The sequence below is a fragment of the Macaca fascicularis genome, chromosome 3 (genome assembly GCF_037993035.2).
Source record: "Macaca fascicularis isolate 582-1 chromosome 3, T2T-MFA8v1.1".
Taxonomy (NCBI): domain Eukaryota; kingdom Metazoa; phylum Chordata; class Mammalia; order Primates; family Cercopithecidae; genus Macaca; species Macaca fascicularis.
The window spans coordinates 199,486,846-199,514,469 of NC_088377.1; the positions used below are offsets into that span (position 1 = coordinate 199,486,846).

Here is a 27,624-nt window from a genome sequence, read left to right on the forward strand (position 1 = left end):
CTGTCTTAGAAATACGATGCTGAAGGACATCATCCCCAGCAGAGCTCCACAACCAGGATGTCAACAGCCCAGGCACCCCAGGCAGGCACAGGAGGTAGATATAAGTCAAGGAGCACCTGTATACATATATATGTATACACGTGTGTGTGTGTGTATGTGTGCATGTGTATCTCCTTTCACAGAATGTGATGCTACATTCTGAACAAAATCATATTCAGAAAAAGTCTCAGTATGTCTCCAAACACAGCGCTGTGGCATCACCCAACACCCTGAGGGACGTGCAGCTCAGACTCTGCAGGTGCTGAGTGAGGCAGTATTACTGCAAATAGAACACACGCTTTGCTAAGAACAATTTCCACTTCTGGGTATCAGGAAGAAGTGTCTTCTATCCAAATATGACCATCTGGTACTTGTATATGGGTCTTTACTGTGATTTAGAAACACTTTAGGAAATACACTGGGGCTTGAGTGGATGCGGAACTCACTATAAATTTCCCACATACAGTAATGGAATAGGTTTCCAGGTACTGTTTCCATGTGGGATGTTGATTTTCAAGAACAGATCACTAACATTAGGTGTGTGATGCCTGCATGGTGCTTATTTAAAAATGCCATTTTTGCTTGATTATCTCAATTGATAAATACACCATGGTTTTATTTCTAGTGCCTTTTTGTATTACTTTGTTCCCACACTGCTGATAAAGATATACCTGAGACTGGGTAATTTATAAAGGAGAGGTTTAATTGACTCACAGTTCAGCATAGCTGGGGAGGTCTCAGGAAACTTACAATCACAGCAGAAAGGGAAGCAAACACACCCTTCTTCACAAGGTGGCAGGAGAGACAAATGCAAGGAGCAAAGGTGAAAGAGTCCCTTATAAAACCATCAGATCTTGTGAGAACTCACTCACTATCATAAGACCTGCATGGAGACAGTCACCTCCATGATTCAATTACCTCCCACTGGGTCCCTCCCACGACACATGCAGATTATAAGAACTACAATTCAAGATGAGATTTGGGTGGGGACACAGCCCAACAATATCACTTTTCAAGTGACCCTGATACAGATGTAGTAGACATATAAATTACCAAGGCCTTCGCAGCTCTTTGCATCTCAAATCATGGCTATAGTTTCCTTGGCCATTTTTTAATCGATGAAATTTCATGTTCTATGTTGTCAGAGTGTAATTTAACTGCAGTTAACTTACTTTTCTGGTATTTTGTCTACTTTTCTCACTAATTGCTAATCAATGCAGATGGAACCACCTCATAAATGTACCTTTAAATTGTCATATTCATCTTTGCTTTGCCTCTGCCCATGCTTGGGGACTTGTTTGTGACACTGCAATATGTCACAGCAATGAGAGTGTTTATCATTATGCTGTGTGGTGGTGTAGCAATTAACTCGCACATTGACTTTTGCTCTGTCATCCAGCTTGAAGTAGGTCAAAACTTCATACGTATGGATTTTGTACTTCAAAAAGATGAAAAATGTTTTACACTTAGTAGCTACTCCCTTCTCCACTTGCACACACTGGACTTAGGCTCACAATAATATGAGATATCCTAGATTGTCACCCAGTTTGTTAAAGGAAAAGATTCCAAATTACAGGCCCATCTTATGTTACACATCCAACCTTCATGGCCACCCAAAGTTCCCTGTGAAGTTGTCCGTGCTTACATACACAGCTGGTATTCTTTGTCCCTGTTCCTGCCTCAGGAGCCTTTAGCATGTTCCCAGGTTCTCTTTAGCCATTAGCATGTTCCCTGGTTCTCAGGTCCTCCTTAGCCCTTACCATGTTCCCAGGTTCTTGGTTATCTTAGCCCTTAGCATGTTCTCAAGTCCTCAGTTCTCAGGTTCCCCTTCCTTGACTCTCTTAGCCCTTAGCATGTTCTCAGCTTCTCCTTATAGCATGTTCTCAGGTTCTCTTAGCCCTAAGCATGTTCTCAGGTTCCTGGTGACTCCTTAGGTGCCAGCTCTGTTCCTCACACTGGGCATTCATACTTACTGCTTTGCTGATCTTCCACACTACGTCTCTTTCTGGCTTTCTCTCTTGGGGCTTACTCTGCTTGAGGGACCTCATGTGTGTGAAGAGAAGAACCAGCAGGAGAAATTAGCTTGTGGTAAGCCCAAAACAGGGCTGTGAATTCTGAAGACTTCATTCTAATGTCACTTTTATTTCATGAATGAGTAATTGGTTTTCGGCAAGTAACTCAATCTCCTGAGATTAACTGCCTCATGTGAAGAACACCAGCTACTATGTCACTGGCCTATTGTGGATTCCTGTTCAGCTGTGAAGCTCAGAATGCTCTGAACACACATGAACTGGAGAAATCCAGGCGACATTCTTGGTTAGTGTTGCTACCCATGCAAGAATTCAAAGGCATGGGCAGATCACGCATTCCGTCCTTCACCACCGTTTATCCAGCAAATGCTGGCCCGGGGTCTATCTGGTGGAGGGCACAGGCAGGCACTAGGGGAGCCTGGTTAGAAGCAGCTCCTGGGACTGGGGAGTGAGGACGCTGAAAGCCAACAGGGCTCCTTATCACGCAGCAGGAATCAGAACATGAGGATCCCTTTAACAAGGAATGAAACAAATCCTTTACTTTAAAATCGCTTGAAAATCTAGAGGCGAAGGCCACAAATTAAATCTAAAATAAGAAAAATTTATAAATACTAAAGAAGAGGGGAATGAGCCACAATCCACGTATGAGGAGGCAAACAAGCCACAATCCACGTATGAGAAGAAAGAGCCCCAAAGAGGAATCGGTACCCTTGCTGCGGGCCCCACCCTCCGACCTGACCCACGGGGCTTTGGAAACACCACTTGACCTTATAAAAGCTGAGTTTCAAACAGAAACAGTCCCAAAGGCCAAATTCTGAAGATAGCCATGGATTAACCAGGCAACAAAAACAAAGAGGAAGCAGGAAAGGCCCTATTCATCTAGGAAAATGGAATCCAAGACAAGCATTAAGGGAGATGCAGACACCATTTACACAACAATCCGCCAGTGATGGACGCCGAGGACGGGCTGACGCAGCCCCGTGTGCTAAGCAGCAGAGCCTCAGAGCCTATGAAGCTAAACACGTCAACCCCCAAAGGAAAACTCACAGAAATACTGTCTTTGAGAAATTTCAGAAAGTCACAATATAAATAAGGACATGTTGATCTGAAATAATACAATTGACACATTTTTACCTAATTACACATCATATATATATATATAAAATTATAAACTATTTGTAAAAATCTGTATCCTGCAAATAGTTAAACGAATATATTATTGAAGCGCCAACTGGAGATTAAATATGGTTCCAATTAGGCCAAAGAAATCCTCAAAATTACCAAAGAGCAAAAGTTGAACAAAGTCACATTCTGACCAAAATGCAGTAGAATTAGACACTAATTTAAACTTTAAAAACAACACATAAATATGAAAAAGTAGAAAAGCCTACCAAACACTTGTTTCAAAAGGATATAAAATGACAATTACTGATAATTTAGAACAAAAGCAAGTGAGAATTCATCAAAGTTATAGAATGATGTTAAAATTATGCTCAAAAGCAAATACTAAATTTATGTGATTTCATTATTTTTAAAAAATGAATAAAGAGCATAAATAAGTTTTACTGAAGAAGCTTAGAGAATAGCAAAAAGAAGAAAATCTGAGAGATAATTCTTTTTACAAATTGTGTTAAAAGGGTGAACAAAAGGAATTTTTTTTTGAGCCAGGGTCTCACTGTCTCCCAGGCTACAGTGCTGTGTGTGATCATGACTCAGGCAGCCTCAATCCCGGGCTCAGGTGATCCCTCAGCCTCCTGAGTAGCCAGGCGCCACCACACCCAGCTAAAGAAAAAGTGAGTTTACAATTGCAAGGGAATATAACTACACATGTGCTGAGTAATTTTAAAAATCATAATAGTGAGGACTAAGCTCTGATTTTTTTATCTTGCCCAAATTCCTATCTAAGAGGTCTGGGGAGTCATGCCCTACAAACCATAAATTCTCATCAGAGGGTTTTATTTGACCCTATATATCGTGACTTACTTTTCAGTCTGACTCTGGCAGAACATTACCAGGCAAGGAAAAAAATCAAAATATTTAACCCTAAAATATATTTCCTTGCAATACTTTGAAATTGCCCTGCAAAGTCTCTTGTGGAAAAAATCCACATTCTATAGGGATCCCCTTCCCCCTTTGTTTTCCTTTCTTCCTTTCCAGATCCCAGGAGATAATCAACTAAGAGCTAGGCACCCTTTTAGGTCCAATAAGGAGCATCTTACAACCTGCTCTCTCTGAAGTCAGCTATCTGAGAGCTTCCTCTGCACAATAAAACTTGGTCTCCACAATCCTTTATCTTAACCTGAGCATTTCCTTCATGTGGGTCCCAGGTCTTCAGATAAACTCAACCAGTTGTCAACCAGAAAATGTTTGAATTCACCTATAGCCTGGAAGCCCCAGCTTTGAGTTGTCCCTCCTTCTGAACCAAACCAATGTATTTGATTGATGTCTCACGCCTCCCTAAAATCTATAAAACCAAGCTGCACCCCGAGCACCCTGGGCCCATGTGCTCAGGGCCTCCTGAGGGCTGCGTCACGGGCCATGGCCACTCATATTTGGCTCAGAATACATCTCTAAAAATATTTTACAGAGTTTGACTCTTTTCTTCAACAGGAGAAGAGCATCCACTACACTGCATTACCAAATGTGGAATAGGTATTAAAGGATAGCTTTTAAATACCCCAAATCACACAACAGTGTAAGCATGTTTTACCAATAATCTTGGAAGACAATGAAAATGCCCTATAAATAAAGAGCATTCCTAAAAATTATACTAGAAAGTAGATCATTTCAATGGTAAAAGAAGTTTTCCAGAAATTTTAGGAAAAAAAGAAAAACGATCACATTTCCATGAGGATGATAATTTTGTGGGCAACAGTTGAGGAAGATGACGGGCCACACTGTTTCTTATTCTCTCCTGGGCAGGGCCTCGTGGGAACCTCCCTCAGTAGGTGTCAGAGTCGGGCACGAGGAAGGCGCCGCCATGGGACTGAGGAGGCCTTTGGGTCAGCAGGAGGGACAGCATGAGAGGGGGTGACTGTCCCAGGCAGTCATGCCTGGGCTTGGGGAAGAGCTGGGGAATGTGCCCAGACTCCTCTGCCCTCCACGCTGGGTGCAGCTTGTTCCAAACCCCACCAAAGCCAGAGCCCCAGAGGACCCGATGGAGCCTACAGGCATGAAGCCCATCGCAGGGCAGGGGAGGGAAGCGGGGAGGAAAGGAGTCTGGAGAATATCCAGCCAATGCCTCCCTAAATGGGCCTCTGTTTTGGGGGCAGGGATAATTGGTCTTGCCTGGGTTCAACACTCACAAAGAAAGAATTTGGAAATCCAACCTACAGAATGGTAAGAGCTCTCTGTTTTTATTTGCAACCATAGCTAGTGCCATCTATGTTCCAGGCTGATAAAAATATTTTTACAAAATGTAATATGTGAAAAGTTACTACCATGAAATGTAAAGAATCTATAATACAAGGAACAAACAGAAATATACAAAAAGTCCTTTTTATACAGACAAAGACATATACAGGAAATTCACAAAGAAAATTCCAATCTTGGCCGGATGTGGTGGCTCATGCCTGTAATCCCAGCACTTTGGGAGGCCAAGGTGGGTGGATCAGGAGGTCAGGAGTTCAAGATCAGCCTGGCCAACATGGCAAAACCCCGTCTCTACTAAAAATACAAAAATTAGCCAGGCGTGGTGGCGCACACCTTTAGTCCCAGCTACTCAGGAGGTTCAGGCAACAGAATTGCTTGAACCCAAGAGGTAGAGGCTGTAGTAAACCGAGATCACGCCACTGCACTCCAGCCTGGGTGACGAAGCAAGACAGAGAAAAGAGAAGAGAAGAGAAAAGAAAGAGAAAGAGAGAGAGAAAGAGAGAGAGAAAGAGAGAAAGAGAGAGAGAAAGAAAGAGAGAAAGAAAAGAAAGGAAGGGAAGGAAGGAAGGAAGGAAGGAAGGAAGGAAGGAAGGAAGGAAGGAAGGAAGGAAGGAAGGAAGGAAGGAAGGAAGGAAGGAAGGAAGGAAGGAAAGAAAAGGAGGAGGAGGAGGAAGGAAGGGAGGGAGGGAGGGAGGAAGGAAGGAAGGAAGGAAGGAAGCAAGGTAGGTAGGAAGGAAGGTAGGTTCCAATCTCAAAGCCTATGTATTTAAAACAAAGATAACATACCATTTTTCATAATAAAACTGGCACTGTTTTAAATAATAAAAACTGGCAATTTTTTCAAACGACCACGTTTAACGTTTAGAAGGCACAATCCAGGCGCCTCTCCAGGGTTGCTGCTGAGTTTGATTTCTCAGAGGCAGGTCCTCCCTGGATTCTTCTCTCGGTGGCACTCCTTTCCTCCCACGTTGGGCAGCTTCTGTTTGCCCCATTCTGCACCCCCAGACTGAGGAGGAGCCATCCTCTGCTTGGTGCTCCCAATTCTTCAGCCCTCTGCTGCTTGCCCGTCTTGGGCCGCCCAACCCATCCCTACACTTGATGGAGTTCAAGGTCCCTGGGGCAGTGCAAGCGCCCCCAATGGAATTTAGAGGGGAGTACAAGGAGTTTGAACACATCCAACATGAACATGGAAATTCAACACAGCTCAAGTTGAAAACATTTTGGTGGATTTTTGTTTGGTTTCCTACAGGAAAGACTTAGAGTATAACAGCACATTCTCTTAGATAAAGGAGGTATTAAAGGTAGATACACCAGGCACAGAAGCAGAAAGACGCGGCCCCTGCCCTCAGTGTGTGCCGCGTGCTGGGGGTCGGTTACCAGTTCTCCACACGTTCTCACTCTTTTGATCCTGCCAGGACACTTAACTGCTTTCCGTATCAGATGGACATGGGCATGAAAGCAGCTATCTAAATTTTGTGTTACTGGAATCTTTCTGACTAAAGACTATGGCTCTAGAATAGTCTCTCTGTCAGGGAAAAATGGACTTTTCAAATTAAACCTTTAGGAAAGGTCATTTTCATGTGTTCTTTTTTTTTTTTTAACATGAAAAATAACACAATGACTCAGGAATCCAACAGTGCCAGCTTTCTTACTGTGATTTGTCTTTAAACTAATTTTTTAACCTCCCTATGTCTCAATTTCCTCACTTTCAAGAATGGGTATGACATTTAGTACATGGTATGTATGACATTACCAGATAGTTTATATGACATTAGTAATTGCCACATAGTTTGAGTACAAAATAAGAGAATATGGAACAATATATTTAGCTCAGTATAGGTTGCTATGCTCTGGGAAAGGACGATAAAGACTTTCACAATTTAATTCTGCTTTTTGTCTAAAGCAAAAATAATATCTTAGAAATGGGAATTCTCAACTTATCTGCTTTTGATCAAGGCCTTGAAGATGCAGGATTTCTCTAAGAGTCTCACGGAAAAATGAAGAACCCCTGGGCATGTCTCAATGAAAATGGCACCTCACTGGAGGGTCACCCAATATCTCTTTCTCTCATGGGAACCAACCTTTTCCTTACAGATATCCTAACTTTCTGAAACATCTGCACCAGAAAGATAGTGGGTTCTTTGCTACATTAAAATAAACGAACAAATCCTAAGTGTAATGGCTATGGGCTGTGTCCCGGGAGCAAAGGGCAGTGAGCCACATCCACACTTACCTGGCTGGGCCGGACGCTTCAGGATGCCTCAGGTAGGTTTTGGGGAGGTCTGCAAGTTCCTGGTCCATCACATACTGAGTGTAGTCATCCTGCCACGTGAAACCTGTGGACAAAAGTTGCAAAACCTGTGTCATCATTTTGGAAGTTTAGCCAAAGCTCTTGCTTCAGTCTCGTAAGTAGTTGCATTTCACCATCACGTTGACGGTCCCATCTGCAAAGTAAGGCTCCCTCTCACTGCAGTTTATCAAGAAGATCTTCTTAAAGAAATTCCCACTTTCTGAAACTTCTAGGCCAAAAAGAAAACTGAGGCTCTGCTGCATTAATAATAATAATACAAAGACTTGGGTGAGCATGGAGAAAGATGGCCAAATAGAAGCCTCCAGTGATCATCCTCCCTGTAGGAACACCAAATTGAACAACTGTCCACACAGAAAAGCACCTACATGAGAACCAAATTTCAGGTGAGTGGTCACAGTACCTGGTTTTAACTCCATATCATTGAAAGAGGCACAGAAGAAGGTAGAAAAGATTATTTGGAATTGATGATGTCACCCCTCACCCATCCCCTTGCAGTGGCTGTGTGCCCCAGAGACAGAACGCATATGCACTTGGGAGAGAGAGCACAGTGATTGTGGGACTGTGTATTGGAACTCAGTGCTGCCCTGTCACAGTAAAAACAACACGCAGAATTCAACCAGTGCCCATGGAGGGAACATGTAGACTAGCCCTGGACAGAGGGGTGCCACCCATCCCAGTGGTCAGAATCTGAGTTCTGACAAGCCTCACCACCATGGGCTAAAGTGCTCTGGGGTCCTAAATAAACTTGAAGGCTGTCTACGATAGAAGGACTACAATTCCCGGGCAAGTCCTGGTGCTGTGCTTGGCTTGGAGCCACTGGACTTGGGGTGCACACAACCTAGTGAGGTACCAGCTAGGGCAACTAAGGGTGCTTGTGTCACCCCTCCCTCAACCCTAGACAGCACAGCTCACAGCTCCAAAAGAGGCTCCTTCCTTCCATTTGAGAAGAGAGGGAAGAGTAAAGAGGACTTTATCTTACAACTTGGATAACTGCTCAGCCAAAGTAGGATAGGGCACTGGGCAGAGTCATGAGGCCCCCATTCCAGGCCCTATCTCCCAGGTGACATTTCTAGACACACCCTGGGTCAAAGGAAAATCCACTGCCTTGAAGGGAAGGTCCTAGTACTGGAAGGATTCATCATCTCCCGACTATAGAGCCCTTGGGCCCCAAATAATCAACAGGGGTACCCAGGCAGTACCCCATGGGCCTTGGGTGAGACTCAGAGATGTCCTGGCTTCAGGTCTGATCCAGAACAGTCCCAGTGGTGGTGGCCATAGAGGTGCTTGTGTCACCCCTCACCCAGCTCCAGGAATCTTAGGACAGAGTGAGAGAGAGACTCCGTTTGTTTGGGAGAGTGTAACAGGAAAAAAAAGTCTGCCTGGTAATCCACAAAATACTTCTGGATTGTATCCAAGACTACCAAGGTGGTACTTCTATGAGTCTGAAAGAGCCATGAAATTACTGGCCTTTGAGTCCCCCTAAAGCAGATATGGCTGCAGGGATTAAAAACTTAGATCACAACACCAAAGTCCCTTCAATTACCTGGAAAGCTTTCCCAAGAAGGATGAGTACACACAAGCCCAGATTTTAGAGACTTCAATAAATACCTAACTCAGACACCAACAAACATCCAAGAGCATCAAGACCATCCACGAAAACATGACCTCACCAAATGAACTAAATAAGGCACCAGGGACCAATCCTGGAGAGACAGGGATAGATATGTAACCTTTCAGACAAAGAATTCAAAATAGTTGTTTTAAAAAAATTCAGTGAAATTCAAGATAACACAGAAAAGACAAACAGAATCCTACCAGATAAACTTAACAATGAAATTGGAGTAATTAAAAACAATCATGCAAATCTCTGGAGTTGAAAAATGTAACTGACCCACTGCGGAATGCCTCAGACTCTCTTGACCACAGAGTTGACCAAGCAAGACAAAGAATTAGTGAGCTTGAAGACTGGCTATTTGAAAATATGCAGTCAGAGTAGACTAAAGAAAAAAGAATTTTAAAAAATGAAGCACAACTGCATTATCTAGAAAATGGCTTCAAAAAGAGAAATCTAAGATTTATCACCCTTCAAGAGGAGGGAGAGAAAGAAAGGGGGAGAAGGTTTACTCGAAAGGATAATAATGAGAACTTCTCGAACCTAGAGTAAGATATCAATGTTCAAGTGTAAGAAGACTACAGAACACTAAACAGATTCAACCCAAATAAGACTACCTCAAGACATTTAATTATCAAACTCCCAAAGGTGAGGAATGAAGAAAGGATCCTAAAAGCTGACAAAGAAAAGAAACAAAGAAAAAAACATACAATGGAGCTCCAGTATGTCTGGCAGCAGACTTTTCAGTGGAAACTTTACAGGTCAGGAAATAGTGTCATTGTTATTTAAAGTGTTAAAGGAAAGAAATCCTTTTATTCTGAAATTGTATATCCAACAAAAATGCATTTCAAATATGAAGGAAAAATACCTTCCCAGACAAACAAAAGCTGAAGGATTCCAACATCACCAGACCTGTCCTATAAGAAATGCTAAAGGGATTTCCTCAGTCTGAAATAAAAGAAAGTTAGTGAGCATTAAGAAATCATCTGAAGGTACAAAACTCACTGGTAGTAGTAAGTACACAGAAAAACACAGAATATCGTAACACTGTAATTGTGGTGTGTAAACTGCTCATATCTAGAGTTAAAAGACTAAAAGATGAACTGATCAAAAATAACTCCAACAACTTTTCAGATATAAAGATATAAATAGAAACAACAAAAAGTTAAAAAGTAGGGGGATGAAGCTAAAGTGTAGAGTTTTTATTAGTTTTCTCTGTGCTGGTTTGTTAGCTTGCTTATGCAATCAATGTTAAGTTGTCATCCATTTAAAATAATGGGTTATAAGATGTTATTTGCAAGCCTTACTGTAACCTCAAATCAAAAAACATAAAACAGATACAACAAAAAGTAAAAAGCAAGAAATTAAAACATACCACCAAAGAAAATCACTTTCACTTAAAAAAAAACAGTAAGGAAAGAAATAAGAAAGAGAAGACCACACAACAATCAGAAAACAAATAACAAAATGGCAAGAGTAAGTTCTTACCTATCAAAAATAACATTGAGTACACATGGACTAAACTCTCCAATCAAAAGACACAGAGCGGTTGAATGTATTTAAAAAAAAAAAAAAAGACCCAATCATCTGTTGCCTACAAGAAACACACTTTACCTATAAAGACAAACATAGACTAAAAAAATAAAGGAATGGAAAAAGATAATCCATGCAAATGGAAACCAAACAAGAGCAAGAGTAGCTATACATGTATCAGACAAAATAGATTTCAAGACAAAACTACCAAAAGAGACAAGGTCATAATGATAAAGGGGTAAATTAAGCAAGAGGACACGACAACTGTAAATATATATGTACCCAACACTGGAGCATCCAGATATATAAAACAAATTTTATTAGAGTTAAAGCAAGAGACAGACCCCAATACAATAACAGCTGAAGACTTCCACATGCCGCTTTCAGCACTGGACAGAAATCATCCAGACAGAAATTCAACAAAGATGTATCAACCAAGCTGCACTACTGACCAAATGGACCTAATTGACATTTACAGAACATTTCATTCAATGGCTATGAAATCCATATTCTTCTCCTCAACACACGAATAATTCTCAAGAACAGCCCATACATTATGGCAACAAAATGCATAAAAATTCAAAAACAAACTGAAATTACATCAAGTATCTTCTCTGACCACAATGGAATTAGAAATCAATAACAGGGAAAATTTTGGAAACTATACAAACACATGGAAATTAAACAATACGCTTCTGAATGACCAGTGGGTCAATGAATAAATTAAGAAGAAAATTTAGAGATTTCTTGAAACAAATAATAATACAAACACAACATACCAAAAACCTGTGGGATGCAGCAAAAGCAGTACTAAGAGGAAAGTTTATAGCTATAAACACCTGCATCAAAAAAAAGAAGAGAGAAAACCCTCAATCTATTGATGCATCTTAAAGAACTAGAAAAGCAAGAGCAAACCAAACCCAAAATTAGTAAACAAAAAGAAATAATAAAGATCAGAGCAGAAATAAACGAAGTTGAATGAAGAAAATACAAAAGATCAATGAAAACAAAAAGTTGGTTTTTGAAAAGATAAACGAAATTGACAAACCATTATCTAGACTAAGACAAAAGGAGAAAAGAGCCAAATAAATAAAATCAGAGATGAAACAGGAGACATTACAACTAGTACTGCAGTAATTCAGAGGATCATTAGAGGCTACTATGAGCAACTACATGCCAGTAAATTAGAAAACCCAGGAGAAATAGATAAATTCTTAGACACATAGAACCTACCAAGACTGAACCATGAAGAAATCCAAAACCTGAACAGATCAATAACGAATAATGAGATTGAAGCTGTAATAAAGTCTCCAAGCAAACAAAACCCTGGGACTTGATCACTTCGCTGCTGAATTTTACCAAATATTTAAAGAATAACCTTACTCAAACTATTCCAGAAGATAGCGGAGGAGGAAATACCTCCAAATTCATTCCATGAAGCCAGTATTACCCTGATACCAAAACCAAAGACATATCAAAAAATAAAACTACAGGCCAATATCCCTGATGAATATTGACGCAAAAATCGTCAATAGTCGTCAACTGTCCTGGGGACAGGACAGTCTCTTCAGTAAATGGTGCTGGGAAAACTAGATAACCACATGCAGAAGAATGAAACTGGACTCCAATCTCGTCGTATACAAAAATCACACAAACATGGAGTAAAGACTAAATCTAAGAGCTCAGACTATGAAACGACTACAATAAAACATTGGGAAAACTCCCCAGGACACTGAATAGTGTAAAATTTCTTTAGTAATATCCCATAAGCACAGGCAGCCAAAGCAACTTGAGTAATGCCCCACAAGCACAGCATTGGACACAAAATTGGACAGATGGGATCACATCAAGTTTAAAAACCTCTGCACAGCAAAGGAAACAATCAACAAAGTGAAGAGACACCCACAGAATAGGAGAAAACATTTGCAAAGTATTCATCTGACAAGGGATTAATAACCATAATATATAAAAAGCTCAAACAATTCTGTAGAAAAAAATTTGATAATCCAATTTAAAATGGGCAAATAGATATAGCTCTGAATAGATATTTCTCAAAAAAGACATTCAAATGGCAAACAGGTATATGAAAAGGTGCTCAACATCACTGATCATCAGATAAATGCAAATCAAAACTGCAATGAGATATCATCTCACCCCAGTTAAAATGGCTTTTGTCCAAAAGACAGGCAATAATAAATGCTGGCGAGGATATAGAGAAAAGGTAACCCTCATACACACTGCTGGTGGAATTGTAAATTAGTACAACTATTATGGAGAGCAGTGTGGAGGTTCCTTAAAAAGCAGAAAATAGAGCTATAATATAATCCAGCAATCCCACGGCTAGGTTTATATCCACGGCCAGGTTTATACCCAAAAGAAAGGTAATCAGTGTATCAAATAGATATCCACACTCCCATGTTTACTGCAGCACTGTTAACAAGAGCAGACATTTGGAAGCAACCTAAATGTCCATCAACAGACAAACGGATTTAAAAAAATGTGGTACCTCTACAAAATGGAGTACTATTCGGCCATAAAAAGGTAAGATTCTGTCATTTGCAACAACATGGATGGAACTGAAAATCATTACGTTAAGTGAAATAAGCCAGACATAGGAAGACAAATTTTGCATGTTCTCACTGATTTGTGGGAACTGAAAATTAAAACAACTGAACTTATAAAGATAGAGAATAGAACAATGGTTACCAGAAGGAAGTAACCATTGTTACTGGGAAGGAAATTGGCAGGGGGTGGGGGGTAAGTGGGAATGGTTAATGAGTACAAAAATATAGTTAAGTAGAATGAATTCAGATCTGGTACTTGATAGCACAACAGGGTAACTACAGTCAACAATAATTATTGTACATTTAAAAATAACCAAGAGTATAACTGGATTATTTGTAACACAATGAAAGGATAAATACTTTAGGTGATGAATATCCCACTTACCCTGATGTGATTATTATGATTGCATGCCTGTATCAAAATATCCCATGTATCCCATAAATATATACACCTCTGTACCCACAAAAATTAAAAATTAAAAACAAATAGAGGGAGAGACTTAATGGGCGCTGACTATGGCTGGACAGCAAGGAGTCTTACACCAAATACAAGTTTAGTCAGAAGATAGATTTTTGTCTATTATGAAAAATGGAGACATCTTCCATCTACATGGAAATACTGTGGTCACAGCAAAGATACTCCTCATCCACAATGAGCACATAGTACCCGCCACTCACCCACTCCTCTAACTGCCCACCACTGTATCTTAGGTGTTTTGTTCTTCCTAACAAAATCTTAAAAGACAGCAATTGGAATGGAATAAGGGGTACTGTTACCGTGAAAGCAATTATCATGGGGCTTAATGTACTGTATCCGGGAGCCAATTACATTATATTTATACTCAAATGTTATGACAAAGAGCTTCATAACAAGGGTGAAGTAGTTATGAAGGCAAAATCCATGTGATTATGCATTAATTACATGCACTGTGGATCACATGATAATTATGCTCAAAATTACCAAATAACTCTCAAGAATAATTATTATGCAATTTGTACATTTTAGATCTTATGGTAACACTTTAGCACTTAGAACTACCCCATGCAATTATCCATAATTATCTAATCACTAAATATCATGTAATTACAGAGATATATTTTTATGCCCTGTACAAAAACACATTACCAAAATCTTCAAATCAGGATGGCTCTGTGCTTGTGTGTGTGTGTGTGTGTGTGTGTGTGTGTGTGTGGCATAGGAAGTCCAGAACATGATAAGAACCACATATTCTGGATGGAATTAAAAGAGCTCAGTAGATATAAGCTATCTTCATGAACACACAATTTTTTTTCACATGCAAATCTAGATTTTAACAATTTTTAAATGTTATAGATGGCAAATTAAAGCAATTGTCATATTTCTAAATCTCAAAAGCCTAAATGGCATTACCGGAAGTGAAGAATGATAGGAAAATTCACCATTAGGATGGCCTCCAACTTACTCTAAGCCGCTCTAGTTGGAATGTATCACTTAGAGAATAGGTCGCTGAGAGAACAGGCCCCACACTCACTGTTACCCAATTTAGGATTAAATGTACTTAATAATAACCAAGTTTATCCCATTTGCCAAAGCAATTTAAAAACACCCACTATGAAATGTACTTTTGTTTATATAGCTATTTCTGATCCATTCTCGGGAGTATCCTCAATTGAAAGCACATTTGCAATGTTAGTATAATATCTATTATTGTGGATTTAGAAAATAAGGATATTTTAACCATGCCATTCCTAAAAAGGATTGTCTTAATATTAATATTTATCAGGAAGCAGAAAATCAATGGCACAAAAAGAACTTTCCATGAAAAAAATCATTTATAAAATTTAAATAACTTAAATTTACAATTTTTATCTGAAAAGCATGTAAGTCTGAGTTATGTCAACTTTGGCATCTATGATAAGGGCTCACTTCTTCCAGAACAACAGTCAGTCAACTACTCAGAATCATCTGTACTGATTAGTCTGACAAGGGCTCAGTTCTTCCAGAACAACAGTCGGTCAACTACTCAGAATCATCTGTACTGAGCAGTCTGACAAGGGCTCAGTTCTTCCAGAACAACAGTCGGTCAACTACTCAGAATCATCTGTACTGAGCAGTCTCACAAGGGCTCAGTTCTTCCAGAACAATAGTCGGTCAACTACTCAGAATCATCTGTACTGAGCAGTCTCACAAGGGCTCAGTTCTTCCAGAACAATAGTCGGTCAACTACTCAGAATCATCTGTACTGAGTAGTCTGAGAGGACCCTGTATCCCTTAGCCCAGCCATCTCAGCCTTCCTGGAATTCAGAAGAAACTGTGCTCTTAGATATAAAAACAAACACAACAATGCATAGATATGGGAGTTTAAGCATCTCCTTTGAATTTCTGTCCATGGCATATCTTGGAGAAAATATAACCCTGGGAAGAAGGAATCCACTTCTAGAGATGACATACTTCTTCCCACTAAGTACAACTAGAATCTCTGAGCATACATAAAACAAGCATAAGACTTGGAAGGATGGCAATAAGAAGGAAGAGCAGAGAAGGACACGGTGGTGGATTCCCTGGGTTTTCTTTTTGTCTCATGTACCTCAGACTTGGAGTTAAAGAGGGAAGCAATCTGGAAACACCAATGTGTATACACACACACACACACACACACAACTAAAGCAGCCTCTCTCTAATCAAGGAGTCAGGAAAGAATCAACTCAGCAAGACACAAAAATATTAGATATTAACAGCTCTACTCCAGCAAAACACCACAGAAAAAAGTATAGCCTCCCCCTACCCATGCCAACAAAGGCCAAGTGGGGGTCTAGACTTCCTCTTTAATGAGGCTGTAATAAGGCCTCCCCCTAGCCCTACCAGGTAGTATCAGAGAAGGCCAAGTAGGGATCCAGAACTTTCATCTCCATTGGGTTGTAATTACCACAACCCCTACAGTGTCAGCGGAGACCATCTGGGAAGTTGAAACTTCCACCCCTCTCCCTAACCAAGCAGTAAAAAGACCCCACCCTCAGGTATTAACAGAGGCCTCCTGGGGAATCTAGACTTCCATTTCCACATGTCAGTTACAAGGAATTACCATCACCACCCCTTACCCCCAGAAGAGCAGTGTTCAAAAAGAGATAGTTAAAATGCAAGGTTTAAATGAGATCTAGAATCATGACATAATACAAAAATGTCCAGATTTCAACAGAAAATAACTGGTCATACAAAGAACAAAGAAGATGACAAAATAAATAGGAAAGAGACAATCCACAGAAACCAACACTGGGATGACTGAGATGTTACAATTGCCTGAGAAAGATTTTAAACCAGCTATGATAAAAATGCTTCAATGAGCAATTATGAACACACTTGAAACAAATGAAAAAGTAGGATGTCTCAGAAAATAGATGATATAAATAAAAGCCAAATTGAAATATTATTACTGAAAGATACAATAATCAAAATAAAAAACTCAGTGGATGCACATAACAGAAGGGTGGAGAGACAAAGGAAAGAATCAGTGAACTGAGGATAAAACCGTAGGAATTACTCAATGTCAACAACACAGAGAAAATAGTAGAAAAAATTGATAAAGCTTCAGCAACTGCAGGGCTATAACCAAAGATACAATATTCATGCTATCAGAGTTTCAAAAAGAAGAGAGAAAGAAGACAAGATGACAGGTGTGAAAAGGTATTCAGAAAAATAATGGCTGAAAACTTCTCAATTTTGGAAGAAACATGAACCTAAAAATTTAAGAAGCTAAACATACTCCAAACAGGGTAAACCCAAATCTCCTCCAAGACACATAATAATTAAGTTTCTGAAAACCTACAAAGAAAAATCTTGACAGCAGCCAGAGAAAAATGACACCTTACCTACAAGGAAAACACAATTCAAATGACAGGGGATTTCTTATCAGAAACGATGGAGGCCACAAGGAAATAGCACATTTTTTAAGTGCTGAAAGAAAAATATGTCAACCCAGAATCCCACAAGTCTATCAATCCAGATACCCAGTGAAGGTATCCTTCAGGAATAAGGGGGAAATAAAGATATCCCCAGATAAAGGAAAATTGTGTTTTTCACCAGACCAACTCGGAAAGAATAACTAAATTTATGTCTCTATGTAGAAGAGAAATATAAAAAAAGAAATTTTGGAGCATCAGGAAGAATGCAAGAACATGACAAACAACAACATGAGTAAGCATTCCTTCTCTTGGGTTGTATGCTTGACAGTTCAATCAAACATCATACCACTGTCTGATGTATTTTAAATGCACATAGAGGAAATATTTAAACAATTATAATATAAATGAGGGGATAAGTAAAATGTCATAAAGGAAGGAAAAGTTTCTATATTTCACCCAAACTGGTAAAATTATGACACCAGTAAACTTTAATAAGTTATGAATATGTATATGCATATTATATCTAGAACAATAACTAAAAGAAAACTATCAAAGACATACACTCAAAAACACTATAGATAAAGTGGATTTCCAAAAACATTAAAGTAACTCAAAGGAAGGGAGGAAGAAACAAAGAAATAAAAAATACAGGAACAAGTAAAAAATAAAAAATGAGTTTTAAATCCTAACATATTAATAATTACATTAAATGTAAATGGGCTAAATATGACAACAAAAACACACTGGCTGAGTGGGATTTTTTTTAAAAAAAGACTCAACTATATACTATATGAAACTCACTTTGAATAAAATGATATAGGAAGGTTGAAAGTAAAAATATTTTTAAATATATATCATGTAAGTATTAATCAAAGGACAGAAGCAATGGCTATATTAATATCAGATAAGTTAATATTTAGAGTAAAGAAAATGGCTGCAGAGAAGGGAATTACAGAGTGATAAATAGGCCAACCCACTAAGAAGATACAGCAATCCTATATGTGAATTATATAGATAGAGCAACTAAACAAAAAATCAACAAAGATAGAAAAGAACTCAACAATACCATTAATCAACAGGACCTAATGACTATTTATGGAACACTGTACCCAACAAGAGCAGAGTATATGTTCTTTTCAATTACCCAAAGAAAACATACCATGATAGACTTAATGCTGGGCCATAAAACATACTTCAGCAAAATTATAATCATTCAGAGTGTGTTCTCTGACCACAATATAGTCAAGGTAGAAATCAATAACAGAAAGATAATAGGGAAATATCCAAACACTTGGAAATTAAACAACATGTTATGAAATAATCCATGGGTCAAAGAGAAGATAATACATTACATGTAATTCAGATGAAAGCACAACATATCAAAATTCATGGCACACACAGTTAAAACTGTGCTAAGTGAAATTTTTAGCACTAAATGCTTACACTAAAAAAGAGAGCCCTACTGGAGCACTTTTGCCAATGGCCCCCACCACCCTGCCAGGGCACTTTTGCCAGCAACCACCAACGGGGCAGTTTGGCTGGTGGCCCCTGATGGAGTGCTTTGGCCAGCAGCCTAGCTGCACCTTGACCTCCTAGTGCAGCTGGTACTAAACCTCAAGGGGCCAGAGGACACAGCCACAGGCCTGGTCCCAGCTCACCAGGGTTAGAGCATACAGCCCAGGAGTGCTGAGCTGAACCTCGGCCCTATGAAAAAATTCAGAAACAAAGCCAGTCAACTATATCCAACTTACACAACAGCAAAACTCTTATGAGAAATAAGGAACATAAAAACAAAAAGACCCATCCCCAGGACAGCAAATTCAAAAGGATAAAAGAACATCAGCACTCACAGATGAGAAAACAAACAAACAAACAAAAAACACAAGAACTCTGGCAATTCTAAAAGCCAGAGTGTCTTCTTGGCTACAAATGAACATACTAGCTACCCAGCAATGGTTCTTAATCAAACTGAGATGACTGAAATGACAGACATAGGATTCAGAGTCTCGATGGCAAGGAAGCTCAATGAGATACAGGAGAAAGTTGAAACTCAATCCAAGGAAATGATTTGAGAGTTGAAAGACAACATAGCCATTTTAAGAATAACCAAACTGAACTTCTGAAATTGAAAAATTCAATATAGGAATTTCATAATAAAATTGGAAGCATTAACATCAGAATAGACCAGGCTGAGAAAATAATTTTAGAGCTTAAAGGCAGCTCTTTCAAATCAACACAGGCAGACAAACATAAAGAAAAAAGAGTGTTAAAAAATGAATAAAACCTATGAAAAGTATGGGATTATGTAAAAAGACCAAACCCATGACTCACTGGCTTTTCTGAAAGAGAAGGAGAGAGAGTAGGCAACTTGGGAAACATAGTGCATGAAAAATTTCCCAATCTGACTAGAGGTTGACAGGATATTCAAGGAATTCAGAAAACCTCTGTGAGATACTATATAAGATGACCATCCCCAAGGCACATAGTCATCAGATTCTCCCAGGTTGATGTGAAAGAAAAACTATTAAAAGCAGCTAGAGAGAAAGAGCAGGTCACTTACAAAGAGAACATTTCAGGATAACAGCAGACATTTCAGAAAAAAACCTTACAAGTCAGAAGACACTGGGGGCCCTATTTTCAACATCCTTAAAGAAAAAAATTTCCAATCATGAATTTCATATCCCACAAAACTAAGCATCATAAGCAAAGAAGAAAAAATCCTTTTTAGACAAGTGAACACTAAAGGAATTTACTATCATTAGACCTGCTTTACAAAGGTCCTTAAGGGAGTGCTAAACACGGAAACTAAAGAAAGATACCTGCCTCCACAAAAACACAAATACGTAGCTCACTTGCACTATAAAGCAACTACACAATCAAGTTTACATGATAACCAGCTAATGACACAAATGACAGGATTAAATCCTTACATATCAATATTAACTTTGAATGTAAACAGGCTAAACACCCACTTAAAAGGCATAGATTTACAAGTTGAATAAAGAAGCAAGACCCAACTGTCAGCTGTCTTCAAGAACCCATCTCACATGTAATGACACACTTTGGCTCCAAGTAAAGGGATGGAGAAAGATCTATCTTGTAAATGGAAACCAACAAAGAGCAGAGGTTGCTATTCTTATTTCAGATGAAGCAGATTTTAAACCAGCAACGATCAAAAAGAACAAAGAGGGGCTTTACATAGTGAAAAAGGGTTCAACTCAACAAGAAGACTTAACTACCCTAAATATTTATGCACCCAACATTGGGGCACCCAGATTCATAAAACAAGGTCTTAGAGACCTATGAAGAGACATAGATAAACACAGTAATAGGGGGAGACTTCAATACCCCACTGACAGCATTAGACAGATCATAGAGGCAGAAAACTAACAAAGATATTCTGGACTCAAACTCAACCCTTGATCAACTGGGTCTTCTAGACGTCTACAGAATATCCAACAACAACAGAATATATATTCTTCTTATCTGCACATGGCACATACTCTAAGATCAGCCACATGCCATAAAGCAAGTCTCAGAAGCATCCAAAGAAAATTGAAATCATACCAACTACACTCTTGGCCCACATGTAATAGAAATATGAATAAAAAACAAGAAGATCTCTCAAAACTATCCAATTACATCATAATTAAACATTTTGCTCCTAGATGACTTTTGAGTAAAGAATGAAATTAGGCAGAAATCAAAAAATTATTTGAAACTAATGAAAACAGTGACACAACATACCAGAATATTTGGGACACAGCTAAAGCAGTGTTAAGAGGAAAGTTTATACACTAAACAACTACATCATAAAGTTAGAAAGATCTCAAATTAACAACATAACATTACACCTGGAAGAACTAGAAAAAAAAAAAAGAACAAACCAATCCCAAAGCTAGCAGAAGAAAAGAAAAAATCAAAATCAGAGCAGAACTGAATGAAATTGAGACACAAAAACACATACAAAGAAAGTTCATTTTTTGAAATAATAAATAAAGTTGGTAGACCACTAGCTAAACAAAAATAGAGAGAATACCTAAATAAGCACAATCAGAAATGACAAAGGTGATATTACAAGCAATCCCATAGAAACACAAAGATCCTCAGAGATTGTTATAAATACCTCTATGCACACAAACCTAGAAGAAATAAATAAATTCCCAGAAACATACAACCTTGCAATATTGAATCAGGAAGAAATTCAAATCCTGACCAGATGAATAATGACTTTCAAAATTGAATTGCTAATATAAAAAAAAAAAAAAACCCTACCAACCAAAAAAGCCCTGAACCAGACAAATTCACAGCTGAATTCTACCAGACATATAAAGCAGAGCTAGTACCAATCCTACTAAAATTACTTCAAAAAGCCAAAAAGTAGGAACTCCTCCCGAAATCCTTCTATGACACTAAACAGAATTGAAAACAGAAACCATATGATCATCTCAATAGACACAGGAAGGGCTTTCAATAAAATTCAATGTCCCTTCATGTTAAAAAAACCTTCAACAAATTAGGCATCAAAGGACTAAAGATTAAAGGAATATGCCTCAAAATAATAAGATCTATCAATTACAAACCCAAAGGCAACATCAGATTGAACAGACAAAAGTTGGGAGCATTTCCTGTGAGAACTGGAATGAAACAGAATGCCCACTCTCACCACTCCTATTCAACATAGTACTGGAAGTCCTAGCCAGAGCAATCAGGCAAGGGAAACAAATAAAAGGTATCCAAAAAGGAAAAGAGAAAGTCAAATTATCTTTCTTCATAGATGATATACTATACATAGAAACCCCTAAAAACTCTGCCAAAAGACTCCTAGAACTAATAAATGACCTCAGTAAAGTTTCAGGATAAAAACTCAATGTATAAAAACCAGTAGCATACAAGTCACTGACCCTTAGAAAACAAAAACAAAAACAGAAACCAAAAAACTAATATCATTTCTATATATCAATAATTTCCAAGCTGAGATCCAAATCAAGAATGCATCCCATTTACAACATGTACAAGAAGAATTAAATATCTGGGATTATAGCTAACCAAGAAAGTGAAAGATCTCTACGAGAATTAAAAAACACTGCTGAAAGAAGTCAGAGATAATACAAACAAACAGAACAACATCCCATGCTCATGGATAGGAAGAATCAATATTGTTAAAATGGCAACATTACCCAAAGCAATTTACAGATTCAATGCTATTCCTATCAGACCACCAGCATTATTTTTCACAGAATTAAAAAAAAAGAATTATGAAATTCATATGGATCCAAAGAAAAAAAAGCCTGAATAGCCAAAGCAACCCTAAGCAAAAAGAACAAAGCTGGAGGAATCACATTACCTGACTTCAAAATATACTATAAGGCTCTCGTAACCAAAACAGCATGGTACTGGTACAAAAACAGACACATAGACCAATGGCACTGTTTAGAGAAACCAGAAGTAAAGCTGCACACCTACAAACATCTGATCTTCAACAAAGTCAACAGTAACAAGAAGTGGAGAAAGGGCTCCCTATTCAATAAATGGTGCTGGGATAGCTGGTTAGCCATATGCAGAAGATTGAAACCTGACTCCTTCCTTTGATTGAAACTTTGACTCCATCCTTAAGATTGAAACTTAAGATGGCTTAAAGATTTAAATGTAAGACCTAAAACCATAAAAACCCTAGAAGAAAATGTAGGACACACCACTCTGGACATAGGCCTTGGCAAAGATTTCTGGAGGACATCTCCAAAAGCAACTACAAGAAAAAAAAAAAAAAAAGACCAAGAGGGACCTAATTAAACCAAAGCACTTCTCAACAACAAAAGCAACTATTAACAGGTAAATAGACAACCTACAGGGTAGGAAAAAATATTTGCAAACTATGCATCTGCATTAGTCTGTTTTCACACTGCTGATAAAGACACACCTGAGACTGGGTGAATTAAAAGAGCAAGAGGTTTAATGGACCCACAGTTCCATGTGGCTGGGAAGGCCTCACAATCAGTGGAAGGTGAAAAGCACGTCTTACATGGCAGCAGGCAAGAGAGAGAATGAATGACAAGCTGAAGGGGTTTCCTTTGGATCCATCAGGTCTCATGAGACTTATTCACTAACATGAGAACAATATGGGGAAACTGCCCCCATGATTCAATTATCTCCCACCAGGTCCCCTCCCACAACAGGTGGAAATTATGCAAGCTACAATTCAAGATGAGATGTGGGTGGGGACACAGCCACACCACATCAGCATCCAACAGAAACTTAATATCCAGGATCTGTAAGGAACTTAAATTATTCAACAAGCAAAAAGCAACCCCATTAAAAAATGGGCAGGAGACATGAACAGACACTTCTTAAAAGACAACACAGAAGTGGCCAAGAAATGTAGGAAAAATGTTGATCATTACTAATCATCAGAGAAATGCAAATCAAAACCAAAATGAGATACTATTTCACATGAGCCAGAATGAATACTTTTTAAAAGTCAAAAAATAATAGATGTTGGCAGGGTTGCAGAGAGCAGGGAATGCTTATACACTGCTGGAGGGAATGTGAAGTAGTTCAGCTGGTGTAGAAAGCAGTTTGGAAATTCCTCAAAGAACTTAACACAGAACTACCATTCGACCCAGCAATCCCATTACGGGTATACAGCCAAAGGAAAATAAAGCATCCTACCAAAAAGACACATGCACTTGTACATTCATCACAGTATTACTCACAATAGCAAAGACATGGAATCAACCTAGATGCCCACTGATGATGGACTGGAAAAAGAAAATACGATACACATACACCATGGAATACTGCACAGCCATAAAAAGAATGAAATCATGTTCTTTGCAGCCACACAGATGCAGCTGTAAGCCATCATCCTAAGCAAACTAACATAGGAACAGAAAACCAAATAATGCAGGTTCTCACTTAAAAGTGGAAACTAAACACTGAGTACACACAGACACAAAAATGAGGATGACAGACAACGAAGACAAGAGGCAGAAGGTGGGAGGAAGACGTGGGTTGAAAAGCTATAAGGGACTAGGCTCATTGCCTGGGTGGCAGGATCGTTAGCACACCAAACTATAACAACGCACAATTCACCCATAAATATATACCCTCAAACGGAATACAAAAGTCAAAAGAAAAATGAAAGAAAAAGTCTCAAATCAATAATCTAAATTCTTCAAGAATCTGTAATAAAGGAGAGCACAATAAACCCAAATAAAGTAGAAGAAAATAAATAACAAGGGTAAGAAAAGAAATCAATGTAATTTAAGTGAGAAAAAAATAGAGAAGATAAATGACAATGAAAGCTGGTTCCTTGAAAAAAATCAGTAAAATTGACAAATCTCTATCAAGACTAACAAAAAACAAGAGAGAAGACACAAATTATCGATATAAGTAAAGAAACAGGGGAAGTCACTACAGACTCAGCACACATCAAAAGGATAATCAGGGAATAAACAACTCTACACACATAAACCTGACAACATAGATGAAATGGATCAATTCCTTGAAATCCACAAATTACCTCCGTTCATCCAATATGAAATCAATAATTTGAATAGTTCTACACTATTAAGGAACTTGAATTAATAATTAAATATCTACCCAGAAAGAAATAATCAGGCCCAGATGGTTTCACCAAAGAATTATACCAAACATTTAAAGAAGAATTAAAACAAATTCCACAAACCTATTCCAGAAAATAGAAGGGGAGGAAACAGCTCCCAATTTATTTTATGTAGTTAATATTAACCTGATACCAAAAGCAAACAAAGACAGTAAAAAGAAAGAAACCTATAGACCAAAATCACTCACAATTATAGACACAAAAATCCTTTACAAAATAAGCAAAAAAAATCCAGCAATATATGAAAGTAATTATACATCATGAGGTTTATTTCAGGAGTGAAAGGCTGGTTCACTATTTCACAAAAAAAAATCAATGTAATCTAACATATTAACAGGCTATAAGTAGAAAAAATCACGATTATAGCAATCAATGCAGAAAAGACATTTAAAAAATTCAACACTCATTCATGATGAAAACTCTCAGAAAAACAGAAATCAAGGGGAACTTTATCAAGTTGAATAATAAACATCTACCAAACCCACATTTCACTATACTTAATGGTGAGTAACTAAAAGCTTTCACTAAAGATTAGGAACAAAGCAAGGACATCTGCTCTCACCAATCTTATTCAACACAAAGCTGCAAGTTCCAGCCAGTGTAATAGGGCAAGCTAAAAAAATAAAAGGCATGCAGACACAAGGGAAGAAATTAAACGGTACCTATGTCCTATATCCTGATTATCTACATACAAAACCCCAAGGACTCTACAAAAATAAAAATAAAAACCTCCTAAACCTAATAAGCTCTTTTACTATATACTAACAATGAAGACATGAAAACTGAAATTAAAATACTCTTTAAAACAACTCAAAGAATACTTAGGTGTAAATTTAACAAACCATGTACAGGACTTATCTGCTGAAACACACACACAATGGTGATGAAAGAAACCAAAGATCAAAACAAATGACAGACACACCATGTTGCTAGACCAGAAGTTTCAACATAATAACGATGTCAACTCTCCCTAAATTGACACTGAGGTTTAACGTAATTACTATTAAAAATCCCAGGGATATACTTTGTAGATACAGAGAAGCAAGTTATATGGAAGAGCAAAGGAACTAGAGTAGCCAAAACAATTTGGGAAAATAAAAATAAAGTGGAAGGAATCATCCTATATAATTTCAAATCTTACTATATAGGTATGGTAATCAAGACTGTGTAGTATTGGTGAAGAGATAAACAAATAATACAATGGAATAGAAAACCCAGAAATAGATCCACAAAAATATGTCCAAGTTATTTTTGACACAGGTGCAGAAACAATGTATTGGTAGGAATATTAGCCTTTTCAACAAATGGTTTTGGAGAGATTGGACATCCACAGGCAAAAACAGGAACCTCTGCTTAAGCTTCACAATCTACACAAAAGCAACTCATGGACATAAATGTAAAAATGCAAAACTATAACACTTTTAGAAAAAAGACAACGGAAAATCTTTGGAAGCAAGAGCTAGGCAAAAGGTTCTTAGACTTGACATCAAATATCTTCCATGAAAAGAAAAATTGACAAATTGGCCTTCATCAAAATTAAAAACTTTTGCTCTGTGGAAAGCCCCTCTCAAGAGCATGACAAAATCAGTGCAGAGCCGGAGAAAATACTGGCAAACCACGTATCTGACAAAGGACTAGTATCAGGAATATACACAGAACTCTCAAAACTAAACATTAAAAACATTCAATTAGAAAAAGGGTGAGAGATGAAAAGACATTTCGACAAAGAGGATCTGCGGATGGCAAATAACCACACGAAGAGATGCTGACCGTCATTAGCCATCAGGGAAATGTCAGTTACACCCACAGTGAGATGCTACCACGCACCTATCAGAAAGGCTAAACTAAAAAACAGTGACAACATCACATGCTGGAAAGGACTCGGGTTCAGAAAAACTGCGACACTGGTCACTGTTACTTTTTTTTTTTTTTTGCTGTGAATGTAACATGTTATTCTGGAAAATGGTTTGAGAGTTCCTTTACAAACTAAACATACACTTATCCTAAGACACAAAAACTGAACCCCTGACCATTCATCCCAAAGAAATGAAGACTTATGTTCCCACGAAATCTTGCGTATGAATGTTCACCAGTTTTACACAGAGTCCCTCAGCAGGTGGATGTTTACCAGGCAGCACCTGTACACCACGGAGCACCACTCGGTTACGAAGGAAAGAACGATCAGTACACACCACAGCCTGGATGAATCTCCCCGGAACTGGGCTGGATGAAAAAGCCAATTCAAAAAGGCTAGATGCTGTATGATTTCATCTACACAACACCTGCGTAACCAACTCTTGTGTCCTATGGGAAGCACATACGGTGTGAGGGCAGCCACGGCCCCCGTCTTCCTCAAGTTTCCAGTCTAGTGTGGAATGCAGGTACGTAATTAGCCAAGATCCAAGTTGGAGCGCAATCATTATATAATAAAGCTATGAGCAAACTGCTAAGGAAATAGAGAAATGAAGAGGTGAATTTGAGTTGGAAAGTTAAGAAGGCTTCATAGAAAAAAGTGATATTTGAACTAAGACTGGAAAGATAAATAGAATTCTAACAGGTAGGGATGGATTGGGGAGGAACTCTGAGATAACGGAGTAGCATGGGAAGGGATGTGGGACTGTGGGGCTGAGTGGTGCACTCAGGGGATGGTGTATGACATG

General features: G+C 38.4%; 1 protein-coding gene across 10 annotated transcripts in view; it reads right to left on the reverse strand.

Annotated features, from left to right (window-relative positions):
* The window catches only part of PTPRN2 (protein tyrosine phosphatase receptor type N2), a 1,017,982-nt gene that overhangs the window by 646,862 nt on the left and 343,496 nt on the right, over positions 1-27,624 (reverse strand). For all 10 annotated transcript variants that reach the window (XM_045387364.2, XM_045387363.2, XM_045387365.2 and 7 more), the window contains one exon: positions 7,675-7,777. In XM_045387364.2, coding sequence (XP_045243299.2) covers positions 7,675-7,777 — 103 coding nt within the window. The remainder of the gene's footprint in view (positions 1-7,674; positions 7,778-27,624) is intronic.